This window comes from Fundulus heteroclitus, chromosome 6 (assembly GCF_011125445.2).
Source record: "Fundulus heteroclitus isolate FHET01 chromosome 6, MU-UCD_Fhet_4.1, whole genome shotgun sequence".
NCBI classification, from domain to species: Eukaryota; Metazoa; Chordata; class Actinopteri; order Cyprinodontiformes; family Fundulidae; genus Fundulus; species Fundulus heteroclitus.
The window spans coordinates 24,574,145-24,599,168 of NC_046366.1; the positions used below are offsets into that span (position 1 = coordinate 24,574,145).

Here is a 25,024-nt window from a genome sequence, read left to right on the forward strand (position 1 = left end):
AATACTTCTGATGAAGTACATTTTGAATTTTATTTAGCTGTAAGCCATAATTAACTAAAATAAGAAATAAACAGTGTAATCTATATAGCGTGAATAGAAGTACAATTTCTAGGAGCTGCACACCCTGGTGGAAAACCTCTACACAGCTGTATCACAACAATACCCAGTGGTTTGCTTCCTCTTCAGGATTTAAAACCGTTGCAGAAACGACACGGTCTGTGTTACAGAGTGTTAAAACGACGTTGGTTACGTTCTGGAAACCCAGATTGTGAGTATAGGTGCAGCTCTTTATTTCCGTTAAAAGATCAAACTGAGAAAGAAACAGTGTCAAGCTTTTTATTTTCACATTACTGCCTTCTGCCACATCATTTGTCAGCTTTTTTTTTTTTTTAAACATGAAATTCACACAGCCGGCCGGGTTACAGCTCATTATCAGCTGCAGTCTAAACGTAACTGCAGTGTGAACAAAATCAAGACTCTGGATTCTGGTAGGGAACGCAGCAGGAACATTTCACGTGATCACTAGTAATATTTCCATCTTCTTGAAATATACGAACATAAACATAACACTGAATGCATCTGAACTAGAGATCTGTATGTACAAATATACAGGAGATAGCTATAGCATGCTGCTTATTCATGAATAGGGAGTGTTAGGTTCTCATTGTCGCTCGTATGGTGTTATTTTTTTCCTGTCTACATGCTGTAGCAGCAAACTACAGACACAAATGCAGAGTCGGGTGCACAGAATGGTAATAACATTATGAGTCAGGGTAAAATACCTATAATAGTCTGTGTAATCATGCGTTGCACAGGACCTGGGTCACCGTCTGCTGCTTTCTAAGTGTGTCTCTGAGCAAACCTGACGCCCCTCAGCGGCGTTCCTTCAGTTCTCCGTGTCTGACGAGTCCGACACGTCCTCCAGTCGCGCCTGCCTCTTGCGAACGTTCCAGTGCAAACACTGAGCCAGGCTTTCGAACCAGTCGTACACCAGGTCGTGGCAGCAGATGGACGGCACCGGGTAACAGGAGGTGGTGATCTTGATGCTGTCGTGAGGAAGACGGGACGAAACGATAAGGAGACCTAACGGGGGACGGTGAGACAGACCAGGAGGGTTCTTGATACGTACCAGTCTCCGTGCTGGATCTCCTGTCGTCTCCTGCCGTCAAACGACACCCACACGTTGTTCCTGGCATCAGGAGACAGAGTGATCTGATTGGGAACAAATAAAGACAGACTGTGGGTTTCAGCCCAGAACATCTCCCCCTTCATCAGAGGGAGCAACGCTAAAGCCTGTTACTGACAGCCAATTACTAACATTACACAACATCTGCATAGGGTGGGGCAGGGTGGCTACGCATTTTTCATGTCAGAATAGATACCACTCTCTACCTCCAGTGGTTTGCTATACAGCTTGTTTTGGACTACAGAAAATGCTCAAGCTCCACCTTGTGGTCAAATATTGGTAATTGCTCTATTATAGTCTAAATACTAAAGGCTCACAATGAAGTTATGGCAGATTTCTGCACAGTGGTGAGGCTATAAATAGAAAACCTGCAACAACCAGAGGGATGGATAAAACAGATGGATGGATGGTTGGATGGATGGATGGATAAAACAAGGATGGATGGATGGATAAAACAAGGATGGATGGATGGATGGATGGATGGATGGATGGATAAAACAGGTGGATGGATGGATGGATAAAACAGATGGATGGATGAAACATGGATGATGGATGGATGGATGGATAAAACAGATGGATGGATGAAACATGGATGATGGATGGATGGATGGATAAAACAGATGGATGGATGGATGGATGGATGGATGGATGGATGGATGGATAAAACAGGTGGATGGATGGATGGATGGATGGATGGATGGATGGATGGATAAAACAGGTGGATGGATGGATGGATAAAACAGATGGATGGATGGATGGATAAAACAGATGGATGGATGAAACATGGATGATGGATGGATGGATGGATAAAACAGATGGATGATGGATGGATGGATAAAACAGATGGATGGATGGATGGATGGATAAAACAGATGGACGGATGGATGGATGGATGGATAAAACATGGATGGATGGATGAAACAGATGGATGGGTAAAACATGGATGGATGATCCGGTGTTTCCAGGTGTGTTTCCAGGTGTGTTTCCAGGTGTGTTTCCATCCCTGCTTCCTGCTTGTCTTCTGTACGCTGAGGTCAAAGTGCTCACCATGAGCTCCACTCCAGCAGGGACCACGATGGGCCTGAAGGACAGGGAGTGGGGACAGATGGGGGTGACCATGATGGCGGGGACATTAGGGTGGATCATGGAGGCTCCTGCTGCAGCTGCGTACGCCGTGCTCCCAGTGGGCGTGGACACAATCACCCCTGGAGGAAGGCACACATACGCAAATGTTCTCACTCAGTACTCTCCCCGTGAAATAAAGCTGAAGCTGAAGCAGGAAAAAAGAAGGAGGCATCTCACCGTCTCCCTGCACCGAAGTGATGAGCCGTCCATCCAGGTACAGGTCCACGTTAGACAGATAGGAGGAAGGGCCTCGATCCACCACCACTTCATTTAACGCCTGCAGGCGGGCAAACAAACGTGGGCTCAGGTTAGGAGGCCTTCAGGAACAGAACAGCCTTTTAATCTGGAATCTTAAACACACGCAGTCCAGATGATTTTCTGAAAACCGTAAAATGCTGTTTGGCCGTACGGCTGTGTAACAACGTGTGTAAAAGTGCTCTATATCAGGGGTGTCCAAGGCGCAGCCCGGGGGCCATGTGCTGATTTTCTGCAGCCACCCAATGGATTTGGCTTTTTAATTAGGGGAAAATTATTACATACAAGTTAAAATCTTTCAATTGGAAATATTAAGACAAAGTATCTGTCTTTTAATCGCTACACGTTTTACATTCTCTTTAGTTTCATAGCAAATGGGACCACAACAATCCAATTACTTAAATGCAGACTTTCGTGCACAAACTCTGGTTTTATTTGTTTATTATAATCGGTTGATTTATCAACGGTAGCGTTTTCAAAAAAAGACAAATGCTGATCTTACTGCTGAGAATATGCACAAAAAAATAAAAAAATTAAAATAAAAAGCCAATCGATTCCAAGAGATTTTGAAAACTGGATGACCACATTTTTACATATTTTAAGTTCTGGATCTATCTGCATATTCTCTTTCCAACAGAAAATCTGACTCATTTAATTAAAATATTACGTACATATTCTGTGGAGCAGGTGTAAAAGAAAAAAATCACAATAGATTTTTATTGGTAATTTTAGTTCATATATATATATATATATATATATATATATATATATATATATATATATATATATATATATATATATATATATATATATGGTTTTTTGTGGCCCTTGTGTACTTTTGAATTTACTATTTAGGCTCACGTGAAGGAAGGTTTGGACACCCCTGCTCTATATAGTTTAACGTTTTACTGTGGTGACATCTACAGGCCAGACCCCACAATGTTCTCGTGTTTATAGGCAGCCTAATGGTTTGGCATCGACGCACATTTTATGGCTTCACATGTTCCTCAGTTGGTTCATTATTGCTTAAAACAATAAAAATAAAAACACACGTTTAAAATGATTTCATTACCAAAAATCTCAAATGTTTAGTGCTGACCCTTCACAGCTTCCGTACTTCCCTCTAGGTCACTGCGTGCACATGTGGGTCGAAGCCCAACTAATCCTGAGCCGTTCTTCTCTCATTGGTGCGACCTCTAATCGCCGGCTCATATTTATTCACCCGCTTCTTGAAACCTGACCACCAAGTTCACTGTGAGGTTAAATGTGGAAGGTTTTACATCTAAAAGCTCTGATCTTCTGACACCTTATTACGCCTTGTGTCGCTCCAACAGGCAGAAAATCCACAGATCATTAGAAAATTGAGTGAGGATTCTTGAAAGAAGTGCTCCTTGTGGATGTTTTCACACCGTTCGTCACTTAAGGCGATGCCATTAGCCAGAAATGTGAGTCCACGCCCTTGGATGAGACGCCGTCCTGCAGATTTATTGTGTCAGAATGCTTCACTGTTGGTGTGACACAGGACTTATAGCAGATATCATCTTTTTTCCCCTTTAAGCGTAAATGATTGTTCCAGAAGTGTAAAACAACTGGCCGGAGGATAATGACGGAAAACAACTTGAAATGAGTCTTTGTGTCGATCTACTTCCTGCAGAATTTCAGGCTGAACTTGATGTTTCTCTCAGAGACAGAAGTGGTGTCTTTGTTGAATGAAAGCTCCTACACTTCCCCCCACTTTAAAAATAAGCACATCCAGCTGGAAATGTGCAAAAAAACACACAGATATCATGCTGTAGGACCGGTTGGGAAGCTACCTGACAGCCTGGTGAATTAAGCAGCTGATTTCAGAAAAAAGGGAGAATCCTGTCCTTTAATAACTTAAACTTCACTTATACATTTAGAAATTGATATATTTTCATCTATGAGACTATGAATTTAAAAAAATACGTTACGTATAACATTGCATTTATTGTATTTACAGAAGAAATAATATTTATTCTGTATGCTGTGCTTTTCTTTTTCATATAAAATCCATTGTTGCATGTCATAAATGTACTCTTCAAAGTTTTTGGAACTACTACTGGCCCATTTCTGCCCTCACATTTCAATTCTTGATGTTCTTCCAGAAGCAATATTCTTAAAAGTAATTTCCTCTCATGCGAGTTCATTTTAATACAAAGCAGTGACAGCTGCATACTTCTCTTTGGAGGTAACCGTTGTTGACACAAGAGGACTTGAGCTGCCCTTTAATGGCCACTCAGTCTGCTGAGCAGATTGATTTCAACTGGACTCTTTCACAGCTTCACCAATTTATTATGCTGAACCCAGATTAGCTGGTTCATTTGTCCCAGAGCTAAACTGGAACAAAATAAGCGTGTCATGCTACTAAATCGCCTTGCAAAGAGGTAACAATTCAATTTCATGCTTTTCCAGATTCAATTTTAAAGTTTTTATGATATTTTTGACATTTGATTAAAAAAAAATAGATTTGTTTTCTAAATTTTACAAAACCCACAAACATGAAACAACATAGTGCTGCTTTTAATTCTGCAGTTTGGTAAAAGGGTTATTTCCATAATTTGGGTCAGTTAAAATCCAGGATAATCTTGACTAGATTATGAGAGTTTAAACAAAGATAACTTTTCCAAAGTTCAAAAAACAAGAAGTTTCAATAGTAGTTCAAGAACCTTGGGTCCATTTTTTTAAAAAAACAGAGAACCTTTAGGGTCTAAAGTGCAAAAGAAAACAGTGAATCTGCCATGTTTGATCTTTAAATGAGTGTTTGTCACTCAAAAACAAAATAATTAAAAATTGAAGCAAAAACTAAAGATCTGATCGTCATCTAGTAAGTAAACTGAAGTAGAAAATGTGGATTTTATGTTTTAAATTAATGAAACAAGGGCAGGAAATGTAATATATTACCCATACCCAAACTTATCCAGACTTGGAAAATAATAAAATTAAAGTTCTGTACTTTTTCCAGATTTCTCAAGACTTTAAAGGAACGCTGTAAAGACGCATCTGATCACTCCTGTGATGTGAAATGCAACCCTAAAGATCGAAGCTGCAAAGTTGACTGAACACAGCATCTGTGTCACTGCAAAACACCGCTGCACTTATATGAGCTGCAGCACACCAGGTCATTTAATACGCTGCAGATGCACCACTTGACAACATAAACTGCATGGTGCTAGAAAGACTAGAAACAGGCAAATTCAATAATTAGATCCTGATGCACTTCCTGGTTCCCTGGAGCCTGCATTATGTAATCCCCTCTCACAGACATTAGATTTACTGGAGATAGTGGCCGCCTCGTGGTAAGAGCAGCGAGCTTGTGTCGTGCAAAAGGTGGCAGGTTCCCCGGTTTGAATCCCACAGCCACTCTCACTGCAAAAAAAGTAAGTAAAATGTTATTAAAATTAGTATATTTTTCTTTGATTTGAGCATGTAAATAAGATTATTTGCCAGTGGGATGAGTATATTTTACCCCTAAAATAAGATAATTAGATACCCTGCACTTGAAATAAGATGATGGAGATGAATTGTTCTTATTTTAAGTGCATAAATCTTATTCCATTGGCAAATAGTCTTATATACCTGCTCAAACCAAGGAAAAATATACTAATTTCAAGAATTTTTTTGTTACTTTTAGTTCCCTTTTTGTACTTGAGCAACACCCTTTGGCCCAGAATGTGCACCACCCAGTGGCAACGCACTGCTCCCTAAGGAATGAGTTCAAACGCAGAGGACAAACTTTACAGTATAAAAAGATGTAATCAGTGCCAACAATGAAGGCAAATAATCCTCCACCAGCACAACAAAGGGAAACTGACAGCGGACCCGACGCACAGCAACACATCATGTTCCACACCTCGGTCACACGGCATTCTGCACCGCTGAGCTGCGATGTCTGGCAGATGTGCTGACGTCAGCGGAGCTCAGCTCAGATATCCCCGCTGGAGACGGCAGACATGATGTAATGCCAGGTCTAAGTGGGGTTCAGAGAGCAGGGGGGGGAAAAAAAACAACCCATCGCTGTGCTTTTTGCTGATGAGAAGGCAGACCGTGTGGAGCGAGACGGCGGGAGGGAGCTGGACCTGACGAAACGCAGACAGGTGTTGCGAGCGCACGCAGTCGGGCGTGTTGTTTGGTTACGCTCCGTGCCAGACCGAGAGCATCGGGAACCATTAAATACCCATTTGGTGACGACTCCCCCGTTTGACGCCACCGTCTCCGTGGAAACGGGCCCAACAGAACTTCACAACATCCGACGTCGTCTCCCCGTGTATGCGCTGAAAGGCTTTGTTGTGACGGTCATCATGGAAACCGGGCTGATGTTTCCTCTCCGACCCGTACACATGTTCTGTGTGTGTGTGTGTGTGTGTGTGTGTGTGTGTGTGTGTGTGTGTGTGTGTGCGTGCACAAACACACAAAACGAAAAGCCTGACAGCCTACGCCGTCGGTCTGCGGTCGCCCCGGGCCTCTTTGTCACGACAACCGAAGGACCAGGAGAGCTGAAGCAGCAGGCGCCGAAAATTCAGCACACAGAAAGGAAAAAACAACTATGGTGGCCGTCCTGGTTTTTGAATTCAGTAAATGTTACAAAGGATTTGCAGTGGTAGCCGAGTTCTGAATTTATTCTGCATCCATCCATCCATCTTCTAACACGTCTATCTCTCATTAGAGTCACTAGGGGTGCTGGTGTCTATCTCCAGCTGTCAATGGGTGAGAGGCAGGGGTTCACCCTGGACAGGTCGGCAGTCTGTTGCAGATTTATTCTGTATCGATTTGCCATAAAATGTATTAAAATTAACATCGAGGCTAAAGCAGCCTGCTGGTAAAACACCAAATTAATCTCACAGATGCACAGATTTCTCTAACAAGCTATTTAAAAAGACTGTTTTCAGCAACACGTCAAGATCCGTCTGCATTTCTTTGCGGCTGCATGAGAGCAGGACTTTTAGCAGCTAACAGGAAGGCTGACCACAGTACAGCATAGTGGGTCGGCTCACGTCTTGTTTTGGTCTACAGACGATGCTCAAGCACCACCAGGTGGTAAAATGTCGCTTATTGCTCCTTTCAAGAACAGCAAAGTTGATCCGCAACAATAGTTTAATGAGACGCGTTCAATGAATTGAATTTAACTTTTTGTTCTCTCTCTTTTTTCTTCATAGTAGGCACACCTGGTCTGGCGTTCTGTTAGCTGTGACATCATCCAGAGAAGACAGATCACCCGCTACTACCATCTAATGTAGAACAGATTACTAGATCAATGTGTGCTTCTGTGCTTTTTTTGTCTCTCTTGTTGTGTCTCTGTTCTGTCTTCTGTAACCCCAGTCGGTCGAGGCAGATGACCGTTCATACTGAGCCCGGTTCTGCTGAAGGTTTTTCCTTCCTGTTAATGGGGAGTTTTTCTTCCCACTGTCGCTTCATGCTTGCTCAGTATGAGGGATTGCTGCAAAGCCATGGACAATGCAGACGACTCTCCCTGTGGCTCTACGCTTCTTCGGGAGTGAATGCTGCTTGTCAGGACTTTAAGGCAATCAACTGGTTTCCTTATATAGGAAATGTTTGACCAATCTGTATAATATGATTGATTTGACTTTGTAAAGTGCCTTGAGATGACATGTTTCATGAATTGGCACTATATAAATAAAATTGAATTGAATTGAACTTGTAGATTTTGAGGATTTTTAATGACAACCTCTCATTTCAGAAGGCCGTCTTGTGAAAAAAGCGGAGGTTTTACCAAGCCCCCTACAATAGAAAATGTCTGCTTTGCCTTTTATGTAAAACTGGAATTAGCTAAATCCACCTTTTCGCCTGTTGCTGGATATGGAGATACACTGAATGTATACAAACATCTGCGATGCTGAAGGACGCACCTGTTTTTTTTCACCCGTCATTCTCTAATAGAAACCGGTTATCTCTACCTGCTTGTCATCGATGTCACTGGTGTTCATATGTGAGTAAAACTTCTTGTCATCTCCTCTGAAAGGGAGACGATTGTTGCTCATTTGACATTTCAAAAACGCTGCGGCACCTTTAACTGGTACTCATAAAACTGAACACCTCACTCCAAAGGCTGCCTGTGAAGTTTAGAGCTCTTTTTGAAATTCTTATTCTTCCTCTCAGGGCCACAGGTTGGCCGACGATCAGCTCCTGCATGTACTGAGATCTAAGAGGAAGCTCAGAGAAGAAGAAGAAATCTTTATTTATCATTGCAATTGTAAATCCCCCCCGTTAAAGCTTTCTCTATTGTTGCTCTACGACTGTGGGATAACCTACTCCTGCCCACAGACAGACTCCTTCACTGTCCACTTTTACAGCTAAAGCTGGTAATGATGGAGAGCTAGCAGGATTTGAAAGTGGCGCCTCCTCTAAGCTCCTCCTCATTCTCCTCCCCCAAAATGTAAACCTGCATCTGACAGCAGGGCAGAGGAGCGCTGACTCAGCCAAACTACCTCATGTCTCATTCACCTGTAAGCAAACTTCTCCTTGTCAGAATAGGATTACCAACTGCAGCTTTTTATTTTTATTTTTTTCATATTATAGCTTTAACACTTGTCTAAAACCCATTTTATTGTTTACCTTTCAGCTTCAGCAAGTATTACTTTGACCTCGTTTGTTTCATTTAGTATAATCTTTTATCTTTCTTGTGAATTGTTTATTTTTTTTTATGTATGTTCATCGTTTGCAGCTATGTGCGGCACTTTGTTTCAGCTGCTGTTGTTTTTAAAGCACTTCATGAATAAAGTTGGTATGGTACTACGGTTATTTGTCTAATTTACTCCTCTGGTGTGTGACGTTTGCTGCTGAAATGTAAAGCTGCCAGGTCTCCCTGGCAAAATACATTAGTTTTTGTTTTTTCAGTAGTAAAAAGTTGGTTAAATACAGGAAATAGTTACTTTGAATGTCTTCATGTTGTGATTTCTGACACCGTAGCCCTACAGGAATCCTACAGCAGAGGACAGACGCTTTCACATAAAGCAAAGCTTGTTAAACAGAAAGTTGCTCTGACGTTTTTTAGCTGTGCAGTTTATAAATCTACTGTAATTAAACACTTTATCTGTCTAAAATCTATCGGAATCATATCAAGTTCAATGGGATTTTATTGTGTAACACTATTTTAAATCAGACACATCTTAAAGCTTTAAGATGACGCCGTTGGATTATATGGTAAAAATAATAGATGTTTTTCTTGAGACAGGCTACAAAGATAGAAACATTTTTGTTTTGTTTTTTATATTTAGATTGTTATTTGACCCATTCTCTTCTTTGGCAGGAGTACAGAGATCACCACATTTGATTCAGTACTGTAATTTCTACTCAGATCCCCTCTGGTGTCGCGCACACACACACACACACACACACGAGATCAACATCAAGCCTAAAAATATGTTGTGGCTCTAAAATCAAAGCAAAGAACTAATTAGAAAAATTTAAGAAACGACATCTCAAGCAACAACTATTTCAGGAGGGAAAGTTTTGCTAGTTGCCAGGCAGCAGCAGAGACAGACAAGCGAACAGCTTTGCAGCATGAGATGAATCACCGAACACTGCGAGGAATCCGTGGTGGTAGATCCGGCAGATAAACAGACCTAAAACGTGCCGAGAGTCGAGGTCAACGCAGAGACAGGAGGATGCCATGGCAGCTGTGGTAGGCAAACGCCAATTACATGAGCGACATACGTGGAAATATGGAGAACGCATGTTTACATAAATGTAAGAAACTGGTTTTGACTGAACACTTCTCTGAAATATATTTTTGGTTACACTTTATTTGAAGGGGTCTACATAAGACTGACATTACACTGTCATGAACATGACATAACACCTGTTATGAACATAAATGACTCCTTATGAATGTTTAGGATTGTTGTCATTAATTGTCATTCGGTAAATTATGACACTATTAAAGCAAAGTTGACATTGTTTAAAATGTCTTTGTTATGACAACTTGACATTAACAGAGACAAGGTTAAATTTAGGGCTTGATTTGGGATTAGGTTAATTTAAGGGCTTGGGGTTTTGTTAAGTTAAGGGCTTGTCATAACAAAGACTTTTTAAACAATGTCAACTTTGCTTTAATAGTGTCATAATTTACCAAATGACAATTAATGACAACAGTCATAAACATTCATAAAGAGTCATTTATGTTCATAACAGGTGTTATGTCATGTTTATGACAGTGTAATGTCAGTCTTATGTAGACCCCTTCAAATAAAGTGTTACCATATTTTCTTTAAAACGGCAACTTTTAGCATATGGCACTTTTGTTTGTCCAGATCAGGTGAAGGAAAAAAATCTATAAAAAAAAAATAACACAAAGAGGGAAGAATCAGGAAAACATGTTAAAAATCACAATGGGCCTCATTTATCAAACATAACTGCTGAACAATAAATGTGGGTGCGGTCATTTTGACATTAATTTACCAACTTGGGCTTAGCAAACATCCCACACCAGGCAAACTCATGCCAAACCTCCCTTTTCAAACAGGCGTTCAGATAAGAGCAGCACAATTTATCCGATCAAACTCTCTATTTCAACGTGAGCGGCACCACAATTGCATTAGGCAAGCTAATGCATTCAGATTCTGCTCGCCAATATTGTCTCTGGCTTAGCTGGACGGACTTCCAGCAGCGCTTTATGGCCGCGCCTCAAACATAACTCAGTGACTAAGAAGCTAAATGGTGATTATGGAGAAGAAAAAAGATGCGTAATGGAAATGTGGAGTAATGTCAGCGCGCCGGCATGTTTTAATAGCTACGGGCTGGTTGGCGACACCTACGGCGTACGCTGGGAGACTGTTATGCATGTAAAAAAAAAATGCTGCTGTACACATCATGAACAACTCGACACAATTATGAGTTGTTCAAAACTCAAAAGAAACATTAAATCATGAGTTTAATTATAAGAGATCAAAATGAGTATGCAAATATTGATGCAGCGACTCAATGTTTTACTTTTCTTGGATTTTTTTTAATGAAAGTTAAATGTAAATATTTCACATTTTACACAGCAGTTTATTCATTGTTGCTGCAGAATTTCCACACAACAAAAGGATAATTATGTTCTTTTTATTCTATTTTTTCTTTAATCAGTCTTCACTTTTTACAACGGCAAATGATTCTTCAGCAAAAATACTAACGGGGGAAAATATGTAGCATTATATAATTTACTCTCCTTCAGATTTAAAGCCAAGAAACACTGATGTTATCCTAACTTGCTTCAGTAATATCTGAATTTTCTATTTATGATTAGGTATTGAAATTAAAGCAACAAGTCGTTTAAAAAAAAAAAAACAACAACAAGCTCAGGTATATAAACCGCTCCACACCTTACTGACACGTTCCTTCCTACCTGGAGCTGCAGGGTGACCTTCCCAGCCTCGCTGTTGGTGTGTCCGTGAGGAAGCAGCCCGTTGTGCTCCAGCGTGGGTTCTCTGTTCTCCGGCTGCTGGCCCGTCCTCTGGAGCATATCCTTCACCACCTTCACCTTCAGGCGGCTGCGCAGGGTGATGGCCGCGTTCCCTTTGAACCCAGAGCACAAGACAACGTGTTCCCTGGGTGTGCGGGGGTCTCCTTCGAGCAGCCCGTTTACGGTTTCACTCATAGAGCCACTTTACCTTCCAGCACTTTGGCCACTTCGGTCCTGTATGACTCAAACTTGAAGGGAGTCAGGAAACCCAGAGAGCCGAGGTGGAACGCCATAACCGGCGGGACGCTGCCCTGGAGAGGAGCAGCGTAAGAACAATTAGTGGATTCAGAAATGTGCTACGCTAAGTCTTAAACAACAGAGGTTTCTTACAGAACTATTTTATTTAAACAAACGGAAAACACTGAACAAGTCATTTTACAGCATAATTACTTTCAATCAAAACACAGGAGGGTTCTTAAAATGTCTTCTATTTTCTAACAGGCTACTCTTCAGATTGCTTGACTTTTGGGAAATTAATGTTGTTATTTTAGGCTAAAGGAAGACAACGGTACAAATAAACTGAATCCAGAAATCTAACCAGCATAAAGAGAACCTCTCTGATTTACAAAGCCTGAGGTAAACCAGTTTATTACATTTACGTTACCAAACTGAAACTCATTGAACCTTTTGACTCCATTAGTTCAGTCAAGCAACATATACAAAATATTGTGTGTATGTTATCAAAGCAATCAACGATTTATCCATCTAATTTCCTCAAAGTCACCATACCTGAAAGAGAGAAGAGGCGTAAAGCAGAGTCCCATCGCCACCCAGACAAATGATCAGATCTATGCAGTCAGAGATGTCATCATAACCTGAAATCACAACCAAAAATCAATGTTGAAAAATAAAACCTGCTCTTACTGCAAGTCAAACTTATTCATTTATTGATTGATTTGTCAATAATACATCCAACAACAAAATGACCTCTTTGTTTAAAAGGTTAAACAAGTAATAATGACGCCTAGTGTTTCAAATCGGAACGACACTCAAAACAGAAAGCGTCCCCCCCCCCATGTAGCAGGCTGCTGCTCTTTTGCCAAAATAAAATACCAAATGCTGCGCTCTGTTTTGGAAACCCTGAGAACTCTCATATGATTGGCTCAGGAACCAGGAAGTAAACACCGGCAACACTCTGAACCAAAGTAGTTCTGGAGCGTACCTCTAGGTTTGAAAACAGAAAAACGTGATTAAGACATTGATGGAGAGGACAGATTATTTATAGGGAATGTTACTTCCATCCCAGGTGACTAATGAGATTTAGGTTGATTTTACAGTAAATTTCTTCTTTAATTTTAATTTCTCCGTCAAAAACCTGGTCTTATTCTTTACAATTTTCTTTAAATACAACCTAAACTACACGACTGCCCCCCTGACAGTTCCAGTACTTTGAGGAAAAGCATGTTTAACCCCTAAAGACCTCTTCATTGTCATGTTGCAGCTAAAACATAAAATATGTGATTTTATGCAGCAGACAAAAAGGGCCAAATACGACGCGGTAACGACCAGGCATTAAATCCACAAAGCTGCCCGTCCTTCATGGAAAACTGGAAAGTTTCCATGAAGGACGGCATGAAGGAAAGTTTTTTTTTTTTGTTTTTTTTTATTATAAAAATTTCCACATGGACCCCCAATACACTATTGCCACTGTTAACGCTGAATGAACATCTGTTCATTGGGGGGAGTGGTGGCTAAGAGGTTGGAGCATAGGGCTTTTGTCCTGGACCTTCTGGGTTTGACTCCCATAGGGTCCCTGAACGCTCCAAAGTGGACACCCACTGCTCCCTGAGGGATGGGTTATATGCAGAGTTTTATTTATTTCCTTCAAATAGATGATTAAAAAAAGGTCACGGCCAATTTATGCCTAATATTAAACAGGCAGATGATTTGCACTTCTCTGACGGTCAAAAAGACATTTAATTCATTATTCTTCAGTTCACCAGAAACCTTTTGAACTATAAGTGCAGCACATAACCCTTTCCAGTTGGAAATGAAGCAGATGCTAGTGAACCAGGAACAAGTGGAAGATGAACTGATGGCTACTTATGCTGTCTTGCATTTACCACTGAAATCTTTTAGCTCTGAAATTGACATTTGGATCTGGGAGTGTCATCAAGCCCCACATGCCTTTGTTCCAGCTCCATGTTGATTTGCTAACTAATTCCCTCAGTGACCAGGCTAATTACCAGATTAGATAATACCAGCTCAGAACGTAGTTTTCACATTTTCTTCTTTTAAACACGCATGTTTTCAAACAGTGATTGAAAGATTTAATGAGATCACATCAGATGAAAATTGTTGAAAACTGTTTGTGATCTTTAATAATTTTGTTTCTTCACTCAAAAATTGAATAAAATGTTTGGCATCAGCGCCCAGTTTAAGAAGCAGAGGTCCTGTTAAAATCCCTGATCAAAAAAAAGGACAAAAAAGTTCAAAGTTGGACAAAGCTTTATCATGAAAAAACTAAAACAATGATACAGTACATCGTATAAATGTAGATCAATGTGAAAACCTTTTATTTTTTCAGACATCCTGATCGTTTGTCTGGAAATTAAAAACATTTACCCATATCTAACTTTATTTTTATTTACAAACTTGTGCAGACTTGGAAATATGATAAAATCAAACTCCAAACTTTTCAGGACTGGGTAGGACTTTAATTTTTTTCTAAAAATAAATAAATAAATATCTTTGGAAACCATGTTACGCTACACCGCCAGTCTGTCAATACAGTAGTTTGTGCTGTTCTGTCTCCCAAAACTCCAATAAACAACAGAGTTGACTCAATAGAAAACATTTTAAGGGATATGAATACTCTTTTATGGTACTGGATGTTTTTACTACGCTTAAAATGAGAACATTCTGGTCCTTGTCCTTTTTATTGTCTTTTTTTACAGTTATAAAAAACAGATGCTCCTCTGACTTTTGCTATAAAGTCTGCCTCATGTCAAAAAAAAAAAAAAAACTGATGCACAAAGAAAGTTAATAATCATAATAAACAATATTAGGAAGAGAATGGATGGATGGATGGATACTATTAGGCCTTAATTGGAATCCAATTGTGGAGAAATGGAAATGGAAAACTAAAAATCATGCATTTACTTTTATCTCTGGCGGCATAGCAAGAAACTGTAGACTCTAAAACATTTTTCTGTCAAAAATGAATGTGTGTAAATTCTGACACAATATTTAAAAATCCATAACACTAAACCTAATGTAGAAACCCCACAAAAAAGAAGATTTATCTTTCTTAACAGTAGTTTGTAAGTTTACAATTAGTTTTTATTTATCTATCAGTAATATAGTTAAAACAGAGAGTTCGGGTGTAAAGTTGATTTAGGGGTGATTCTAATTGCTTTCACATAAACGCATAAGCAGTATAAAAGTTTGGTGCTGTAACAGCCTTCCAGTTTCAATGTCTTATGAAACCCATGACTTAATATCAACATTTGTACAGCAGCATAATTATCGCTGCTCTTTGTTTAAGGGGAACATGTTTGGTCCGTGTCTTTCAGTAAAGTCTGAACCCAGACAGCAGGTCTGGCTCCGCTGTAGAACCCGCGGATGTCTCACCCTCTCTGAAGGTGCAGAGCTGGTTGCGGATGGAGCCGAAGGCCTCGTCCTTTGACAGCGTGGCGTCATCTGCCACCCGGCGCTCCACATACACCATCATCTGCTTCTCCTGACACACACAGAACACACGCCTTAGCCGCGACACAACGAAACGCATGCCGTCCACTTGCAGCTCGCCGCTTCTAGGGGTGAAAGACAAACACGTGGGTCTGCGGGTCGGCTCAGAACGTCTGGTTTTAGAAACATGTGGTCAAAATGTGCTGCAGCTGCAGGAGGCCAGACTGCAGCATTCCTCTGCTGGTCTGAAATATTTCCTGGATTCATTGTGGTCAGACCTGCTGCTCTTCGGTACCACAGATTCCTCAGCAGGAAGTTGTGTTCAGTGGAGGCCAACAGGTTTACCGTTCTGCGTTTGACGTGCAGATTGTCCTCAACGAAAAAAAACAGAAGATTCTGTAAAGATACTAAACTAAACAGCGATAAGTTGTTACCGTAATCGACTCTAAATGACTGACTTGGAACAAATGTTGAGCTGGCGCGTCCAAAAGCTGGCAGAGTGTGCCTCACCACAGGATGCAGCGTAAAGGTTTAGGAAATCAACAAAGCAGCAAAGTCTGCAAACCCTATTCTGATCTCTGACTATATCTCAGATTTGGTATTTCCAGTAAATTGTGCCAGCTCATAACATGTTCATGTGCAAACACCTAACCAACATAAACGCAACTGTACGGCTCACATAGTACGTTAAACCAAAAATTAATACAATTATTTCCGCACTAAGATGCCAAATCTGAAGCAAAAGTATTCATTTTTACGCACTTAGTCTCATCTCAGCCAAACTCTTTAATCTTTTGAGGGGAATTTCACCTACTACACACTTTTCAATATTTTTCCAAACCATTTCTAAACATTGGGCCATACATTTATATTCAGCTCCTCTGATACAACTAAATAAAATCCAGTTCCCTTCATATCTCACCTGATAAGTAAATGGAGTCGACGTGTGTGTAATTTAATCGGAGCATAAATAAATGTGAGAACATTTGTGAACGGCACCATTAAGACCATGAAGGAGCACAGCGAAGAGGTTAGCTTTAAACTCGTGAAGCTGGGCGACATGGACCAACCATTAATAATCTAACACAGGGGTGTCAAACATACGGCCTGCGGGCCGGATCCGGCCCGCCAAACAATTTAGTCCGGCCCTGTGGCTAAATGCATTATCATTATAAAAAAAAATAAAAAAATATTATTATTATTTTTTTTTTTTTTCAGTTTCCTGTCTGGCAATGTAGCAATAAGATGCCACAAAGAGCTCATCAGATTTGACTTTCACAAGTGGACAAGATAAAGAGAAGAGAATGATAAAACAATTATTGAAAACAACATGTACTTCGTTTAATTGAAAATATGCAGTTCCTATATTGTCCACGAGGGGCGCTGTGTTTTAATTAGCAGATTAAGCTTCAGGTGTGGAAAAATTCAAATCATTTCTTAATTTTTATCTGTTTGATGTATTTTGTCATGCAGGACAGCGTTTTTAAGTTCCAAAAAATGTGAATAAATGTTTTTCAACATTGTATAATCACTGTGATTAGTTCTTATGCATAATGCACAAGTAAATGTTTAACTGAGAAAAAGTATTGTTGAAATTGCACATACTTTTCTTAAAAACGCTGAGGTTATTCATAATATATTGTGTAAAAGTGAAATTAACTTAATATAAAAATCAACAACAAGTCCACATTTATTAGTTCTATTTAATCTTGCAATGAGTTAACTCGTGTGGCCCTCTTGAGATCAGATTAAGCTGAATGCGGCCCCTCAACCAAAATGAGTTTGACACCCCTGTGCTAACACATGCACAACAATCCCAGGTAATGCATAATGTTAATGTAATGTTATAATGTTAGTGGCAGCATCATCAGCAGGGACAGGGAAGCTGGTCGGAGGTTTGCTAAGATAAATGGGACTAAATACAGGGCTATCCTGGAAAAAAAACTCAAACAGGCTGCAAAACACTTAAAGCTATAGTGGGCGATCTTTTTCGACTTCAAGTTCTGGGGGAGGATCATCTTATCAATGGTTATCTATCTTATCTGTGGTTGTCCCACACACACAATCATTGGGATGCTAGCTTCTTCTTGCTGCGCACTTCTAGTGTTTATGTATACTTTGAAAATGGCTGAGTCTCAAGAAGCAAACTGTCTTACAAGTTTATTAGAAGAAGAGGAAGGCGTCAGGAGAAAGAAATGAGACCAGAGTCTACTGGGAGATTCTTTCAAGTGATCCCCCTGAGGAGCAGAAGTGTGGGTAGGATGGTCTTGCACATTCGCAGTTTCTTACCCACACTTCTGGTAAAATCCTCCACTATACCTTTAAGATTGGGGTACTGCCATCCTGAATCGTCGGTGACCACTCTAAATTATGGAGTTACAGCCAGATGAACGACTGCATCTTTCATTTTAGTCAAAGCATTTTTGGCCCTGCTCCAGACATAATTTGAGATTCTGTAGCAGGACTTGGAAAACATTATTCACGGATGCTCTTCAACCAATCTGACTGAGCTTGGGCCATTTTGCTAATAAAAGCAGGCAAAATGTGTCTTTATGTGCAAAGTTGGCGAAGACCTTCCCTACTGTTAAATCCAACGATAGGTGGTTCTACAAAGTTCTGACTCCGAGGTGGGTGGAACAAAAATGCACAGCGCACATTTCCGACTTCGGCTTTCACTTCACAATTATGTCCCTCTGTGTTGGTCTGTCAGATAAAATCCTAAGGAAAGACACTGAAGTGTGTGGCTGTAAAGAAAGAAACTGTGAAAAGGTTCAAGGGTGTAAAAGATTTTTTTAGCACACTGCATAATTTTACTATTTTTAATGGACAATAATTCAATAATATATATCGATCGATAGACGTATTTCAATGATAGAATAAAAAGTCAATAAAAAGTTTGATAGAATAATAAGTTTTCCTTCCTTTTGCATTCTAGCCTATCATGTAGGTTAATATTACATATCTTATATATTACTACATCCTGCCAACCAATCAGAAACACAGACCCAGGAACGCTTTGTCACCAAGCTCCACCCCCTTCAAAGAGGTCAGAGAGCACGCCTTGTTTTTTCTTTAAAAACTTGCAGTTTTGGTAAAAAGTTGAATAAAGGTTTGAGTTTGAATTCAGAGTTTGTGTGTTCTGTATCTAAAATAGGTCGCTAAGCAACAGCATAAAATGGCCAGGGCTGCACTTAAAATATATATTTTTAATTTGTTGATAAGTATCGATAGCGATCACTATGATTTATTTTTTATCAATATGCTTTTTTTTCTATATCGTCCAGCCCTGATTTATACTGCGCCTGAGATAACTGCTAGTTTTTTTGTTTGTTTTTTAATGGCGTGCAGCGTATTTCGTACCTCTACCAGAAACCTGCAGAGCTCTTTGAAAGGCTCGACCAGGCTCTCGTCTCTGATCTTCCTGATGACGAGCACGTTGACCGGAGCTTTATTCCAGGTGAGCCTCTGACTGGCCGGGTCCTGGATGTGCCTGCAACGCGTAAGGGGAAAACCAGCATAGAAACGCACTGTGCAACAAACGAGTTACAGAACAACAAAATGAACACTAACAGACCTCCAATGACAGCAAATTTACCACAAATACCACATTTTCTCAATTAAATACACATTATTCCAGATTTCTGAGCAGCAAAGTCATTCATTAACTACGGTGACTCTTAACTGTAGCAGAGGATCAAATTCCAAATACGACAGTAAAACAGTCTCCTGCTTCCCTTTTACCATTTGTCTTTCCTCTTTGTTGGGTAAATAGTAGGCATCGCGAAGGTTATTACACCTCTATAGGTTCAGATCATGTCCTAGGAAACCCTTTCAGATCAGCTAACACTAAAGTTAACTAGCCTCTAAAAAAAAAAAAAAGCCAATCGTTCTCATTTTTCTTATCTCACTTGGTTACACAAACCTCTCTTTGCCATCGATCTAACAAGCAGCAAGTTAGCACAAAGTTCAGCTTATTTAGCAGCCTCATGCTTACATGACTGAAGTCGGGTTGGGTAGAATGCAGGCTTTGGGTCCAAAGTGAGTGGCTGGATACGGTCCATGCAGAAAGTGAGCTCTCCTGTGAGGAAGAATATAAAAAAAAAAAAAAAAAGGAGGAGTTAATATCACCTCACGTTTGGAGCAGCAGAACCCGAGCCACCTGGATTTCAGACCTCTTAGGAGAGCTTTCCGCTGCATCGCACGATGAACCGGCATGTTCCGAGTGCTCGTGTTGGCCTGGCAACCTCCGCCGCTCCATCTCCCACAGCCGCTGCTCGTGACCATCCGCCCGCCGCTGTGACCTCTTTCCCTCCCTCCGTCGCCTAGGTGACCTGGACGGCTGCTCAATATGCTTCGAGGACCTGGCCGAGTCCGACTGCTGATCGGGACAGCCGGAGGGTCTCAACGCGGCCCGGTCCCGAGCTGGAAGGGACTTTGACGACAGACCCGGCTCTGGACTCTCCATTCTTAAAAGGGCAAAAAAAAAAACGGGTTGGTCCTGTGTGGGAGAAAAATAACGAGGGGAGAAACGAGCTCATTAACATCCATCAACCTGGAAAGGGTTACAGAGCCAATCCTGCAGCTTTGGGACTCAAGTGAGCAACAGTGAGCGCCATTGTTGTCCACAAACAGACAAAATCCCGAACAAGAGCAGGGAATTCTTTAAAGAGCTCCTTGACAGCTTATCCAAAAGAACCCAATTAAGAACTGCAGACTTAACTGCTTGCCTCAGTTAAGTCAGAGTGATGAACCCTGATTCCACAACAAGGAGGAGACTGGATAAGAATGACATCCATGGGAGTGTTTCATGGATGCCGCCCACTGCAGACGACCCAAAACACAAACGCCTGTCTCATATATGCCACAAAAAATGAATAAGATCTTAAGAAAATAAGATAAAACTTCAGGGGAAGTTATTTTGTGAAGTATATCCAACGTAAAAACCAGTGTTGTATAGTAACAAAGTATAAATACTTCACTACTGTACTTAAGTATATTTTGGAGTACTTTATACTTTCCTCGAGTATACATTTTTTTGATAACTTTCACTTTTACTTCACTATATTTTCGAACTTAATTGCATACTTTTACTCCGATACATTTTCAATGTTTGATTTAGTTACTCATTACATAAAAGAGAGAGACGCACGCAATTTGTAGAGCACCGACCTTACTTGAAGAAGAAAGACTGAAAGCTTACAAAAAGGTTGTATTTTCTGTCTAAACTTGGTCTAAATTTCTCCTGCACTTGGTTGTATATATTATTTTAAGTGAATTTGACCTTCAAAGTTTACCAAAATGTAAAAAATGTCATTCAAACTGCATTTGCTTTGTTTTACTTTTTACTTTTTATTACATTACTTGAGTACATCTATTTTTACAGTAATTTTCATACTTAAGTACAAGACATTTCAGATACTTTAAGACTTTTACTCAAGTAAAATTTCAGTCAGTGACTTGGACTTTTACCAAAGTCATATTTTGGAGAGATACCTATACTTTTACTTGACTCTGAGATTTCCGTACTTTATACAACACTGGTAAAAACTAACAGCATTTCAGAAAAGGAGCATCCCACCTAAAAGTCAAACACGATGGAGGAAGTGTGATGATCTGAGTCTGCTTTGCCGTTTTAATCGATGGAATCATAATTCCTGCTCTCTACAGATAATCCCGAACAAGAATCCCCGACCATCATGTTAGCATTAAGCTCAAGCACACTTGGGTTCTCCAGCAGGACAATGGTCCATACGGACAAGTATTATGAGAAGGTTTTGAAGTGGCCTAGTCAAAGTCTGAACTGATTTAGATGTTGCGACACACCCTTATACGAGCCGCTGATGCTTGAAACCCCTCCAGAAACAATTGTGGAACCTATACAGGGTTAACACTTTACTTAATTTTTGCCAGTACTGGTGAAAGCTTTTAGGTTTTAGTGGGAAACTAGGTTCTGACACGGGGCTATTTAAAACTGGGTTTTAACTCTCTTAATAATGGGGGTAAACAGCGTATTATCCATTATTTTACACATCTGCTCATGTAATTACCGTCTGGAGCGTTTCAATTCAAACATTAGGCGAAAGTAATAACAGTGTAATCGGGCGTACTGGGGGTGCTTTTTGGTCCCGGTTCGAGTGAAACAGCCCTGCTGTGTGGAGAGAGCGGCACCCCAAGTGCGGGTTTAGCGGCTGTCATCCACCAACCGCTGACAGATAACGTTGCCTAGCATTAGCGCCGCTAGCTAACCGCTAGCTAACCGCTCTGAACCGGCGTAGAAACGGGACGAAGAGACGCCTTACTTTTCCACAGACTACCGCACAGAGCTCATGTCGACACGGGCACGGCCAAGAGCAATCGACACGGTCAGACACCGGCGAACGTGCGCTTAAAGAACACACGTTAAAAAAAGAAACATTAGAGAGCAGAGGCGGCGTGACGTCACAGGACGCTTCTTAGTGACCGCTCCTCGTCACAGCGCCACCTTCGCCCCCGCTGGTCAAAGGGGGGAACTACACCCACAGCGTTGCAGGAACGGACTGCTCTTTTTCCCCCCAGAAGCAGGGGTGAAACTAGCCATGTAGCTGTATGTAAATAGGAGCAGATTCGCTTTTGTAAACAAAAGAATAATTGAAAGGCAAGCGCAGCACTTGAGCTTTGTACGAAACTGCTAAGTAGCTTTAAAGCAAGCCAAGATAAGTTTGTTTATATAGCCCTTTGCAGTGACAAGATGATTCAAAGTGCAGTATACGTGAACAGTAAAACATTATAGGGGCAAATATTACGTAGGAAAGGAAGAACATTACATTAACAAAGGAATAAGCTAAGTAAATATTCTACTAGACTTTTTTCTTAGATTAACAAACATAAAATCACAGTACTGAATTGTTTCTATTAATAAGGTAGGTAAATCCTTGGGGGTTTCCAAAAAAAGTAAAAAAACAAAAACAACTCCCAAGGTAAATCCTTGGGGGTTTCTAATCTAAAATTATTTTGTCCAACTTTTCTAAAGCTACAACTAGAATAACTTGTTTTATTTCATTGTTTCATTGGAACAAGCTTCATCACTAAAACTTAATTATTTCTATTCATAAAATACCAAAAGTAAAAACATTGCATTAAGCTAAGTAAATCCTCGACTAGACTTCTTTAGTTTTGCTTGTACAAGCTTCATCACTAAAATTCAAAGCTTAAGTGTTTCTATTCATACATTAACAAAATCCTTGAAGCTACAACTTCATCTTCCTGATATATTCTTGGAGCTTGGACGTTTCATCTTCAATGGTGGCTCTGTTGCTCACTAGGCCTCTGTCTCTTAACATTTTTAAGTTTACTGCACAGGATGTGAATCATGGACTCCAAACATCTTAAAAAGAAATGTATTAAGAAAGGACAGATGGAAGCTTGAAAAGTGTCACAGGTAGGAAGGAAGATAAAAATGTAAATAGTAGGTGATAAACAATTCACCTGGATAAAAACAGTCAAAGTTAAAATCAATTAACTCTCATTAAACACATAATCATGTGAAAAATTTAGGAAAACGTTAAATGTTTCATTCATTATCAAGAAATGTTCCCATGTTAATGTCTAACCTCAATTTTTTTTTTAAATAAGGCATTTTAATTGCAATTAAAAAGCAAAAAATGAAAATTTTCTGCTCAATAAACAAAAGATTAACACCAAAATGTATTTGGTAGCGGAAGAAATATGTAACTTTTGAGATGGCATTCTGGCATTCACCCTCAATGTAACATTCAGGAGTAAATTAAACTACACATTTGAGGTTTTAACCTGTTCTCGTCCTGTGCATCTGTGTTTGATCCTAGTCATTTAAAGAGGGAGTAATGTGGAATTAATCCTAATTTATTCCTCACCAAATGTTTTTTAAATGGCATGTGCAAAGCTCTAAAAGGTATTTTTCATCCATTTTAAACTAATTTTAATAAAAATGTACGTGGAAAAATCAAATTTTCCAAAGAATTTGGTAAAATCTAAAAATCTGTATCAGTTTTAATAGGTTAAAATGTAAGGAAATCCTGTTTGTGTGTTACTAATTATCAGTCCAACACACAGGTGTAAAAATGCCCTGCACTGCAGAGGTAGATCCAATCAATATTTAATATGAGGAAATACTGTTTACTAATCAAACATTAATGGTTTAATTAATAAATTACCCAAATCCATCAGGACCTTTTTCAGTCTACACTTTACGTTTTTTCTCCCACACCCACTTTCCCATTTTACATTTCTGTTATGGACAATCAGCCAGGATTTCTGAGAGTTTGTGCAGTTGGTTCGCTCATGGAGAGAAGTTTTGAAGTTTCGTGTTGTGTTCAAGGGCCATTTTTAGACACAAAAATGAACAAGGTTCTCTGGGGTCCTGGAAGAAAAGGACGAGTTTGATGCCAGTTTTTTTTTTTTTTTTTTTTTTTTTTTTTTTTTTTGCCTGGCTTTGTTGTCAGCTCAGTGCTGGTTCCCTTTTATACATTTTTTTTCTTAGCTAGGAAGCCACAGGATACAGGTACTGAATTCACTGGCATACTGTTCAGAGTTTATTAGTTTAAAAAAAGTGCAAGTATGCATTTGATCTGGAACAGTCTGGTCAGTCCTGTTTGACAAAACGTGTCAAAACATACTCAGAGTGGGTTCCTCAACAATTTACATAATAATTTCGATGCTATTTATTTTACTTTGTGACATAATTGCTTGAATCCATGCACTTTGGAGAGGCAGAATTTGCTGACCTAGAATTTATGGACCTGCGCGTTTTAAACGAGAATGTGCCAGCACCCAGTGGCCAAAAGAGGTATTGCACCCCAATGCTCATTTCCTCAGTTCTGTGGTAGACATGCTCTCGAGTGTATTTTCCCCCCTAGTTAATCCTGCTGCTTGTTACCTTTTTGGCTTTGGTTTTATTCTATTATCATGGTATTTATTGTATTATTATGATATTTTGTGTAATAGCCAGGATCCCATCTGTCTTGACATCAGGTGTGCATGTAGTTTTCCAATCAAATGCACAGGTGAGCAAGGAAAGAAAAACAACAGGCTCAAAGCAGTGCATACTGTATTTCTGTTTTTCTTTAGGGGTCTCCATCCAATCCCAGGTTTTGGCTTGGGGTCCCACTCAGGTCTTTTTTAAATAATCATTATCAGAAACCCTGATGAAACTCGACTCTAGATACCCTATTGCTGGTCTGTGATGTTATGATTACTTCATTTTTCTTATCATGAAAAATATTTATGTGCATGCCTGGTGTAAAAAAAAAAAACTTTTACCTTTTAAACTAAAGGATTTTTCTCCTACAGTCATGTCACAGTGAAAGAGACAGTATTGGGTGCAGCTCCCA

General features: G+C 39.9%; 1 protein-coding gene across 3 annotated transcripts; it reads right to left on the reverse strand.

Annotated features, from left to right (window-relative positions):
* Nucleotides 1-322: 322 nt before the first annotated feature.
* On the reverse strand, nt 323-22,154 carry nadkb (NAD kinase b). 3 transcript variants are annotated; one of them, XM_036138393.1, is made up of 12 exons: nt 21,977-22,154; nt 19,850-20,143; nt 19,672-19,755; nt 19,038-19,167; nt 15,621-15,729; nt 12,777-12,862; nt 12,196-12,298; nt 11,931-12,100; nt 2,489-2,588; nt 2,234-2,391; nt 1,130-1,212; nt 887-1,046 (listed from the first exon to the last, which is right to left on the reverse strand). In XM_036138393.1, the coding sequence occupies exons 2-12, from the start codon at nt 20,140-20,142 to the stop codon at nt 887-889; spliced, it is 1,476 nt and encodes a 491-aa protein (XP_035994286.1). In that variant the 5' UTR covers nt 20,143; nt 21,977-22,154. The 3 variants fall into 3 exon arrangements, with proteins under 3 accessions (XP_035994287.1, XP_035994286.1, XP_035994284.1); XM_036138391.1 differs by having other exon boundaries at nt 19,850-20,175; XM_036138394.1 differs by lacking the exon at nt 21,977-22,154 and having other exon boundaries at nt 323-1,046; nt 19,850-20,142.
* Nucleotides 22,155-25,024: the final 2,870 nt, after the last annotated feature.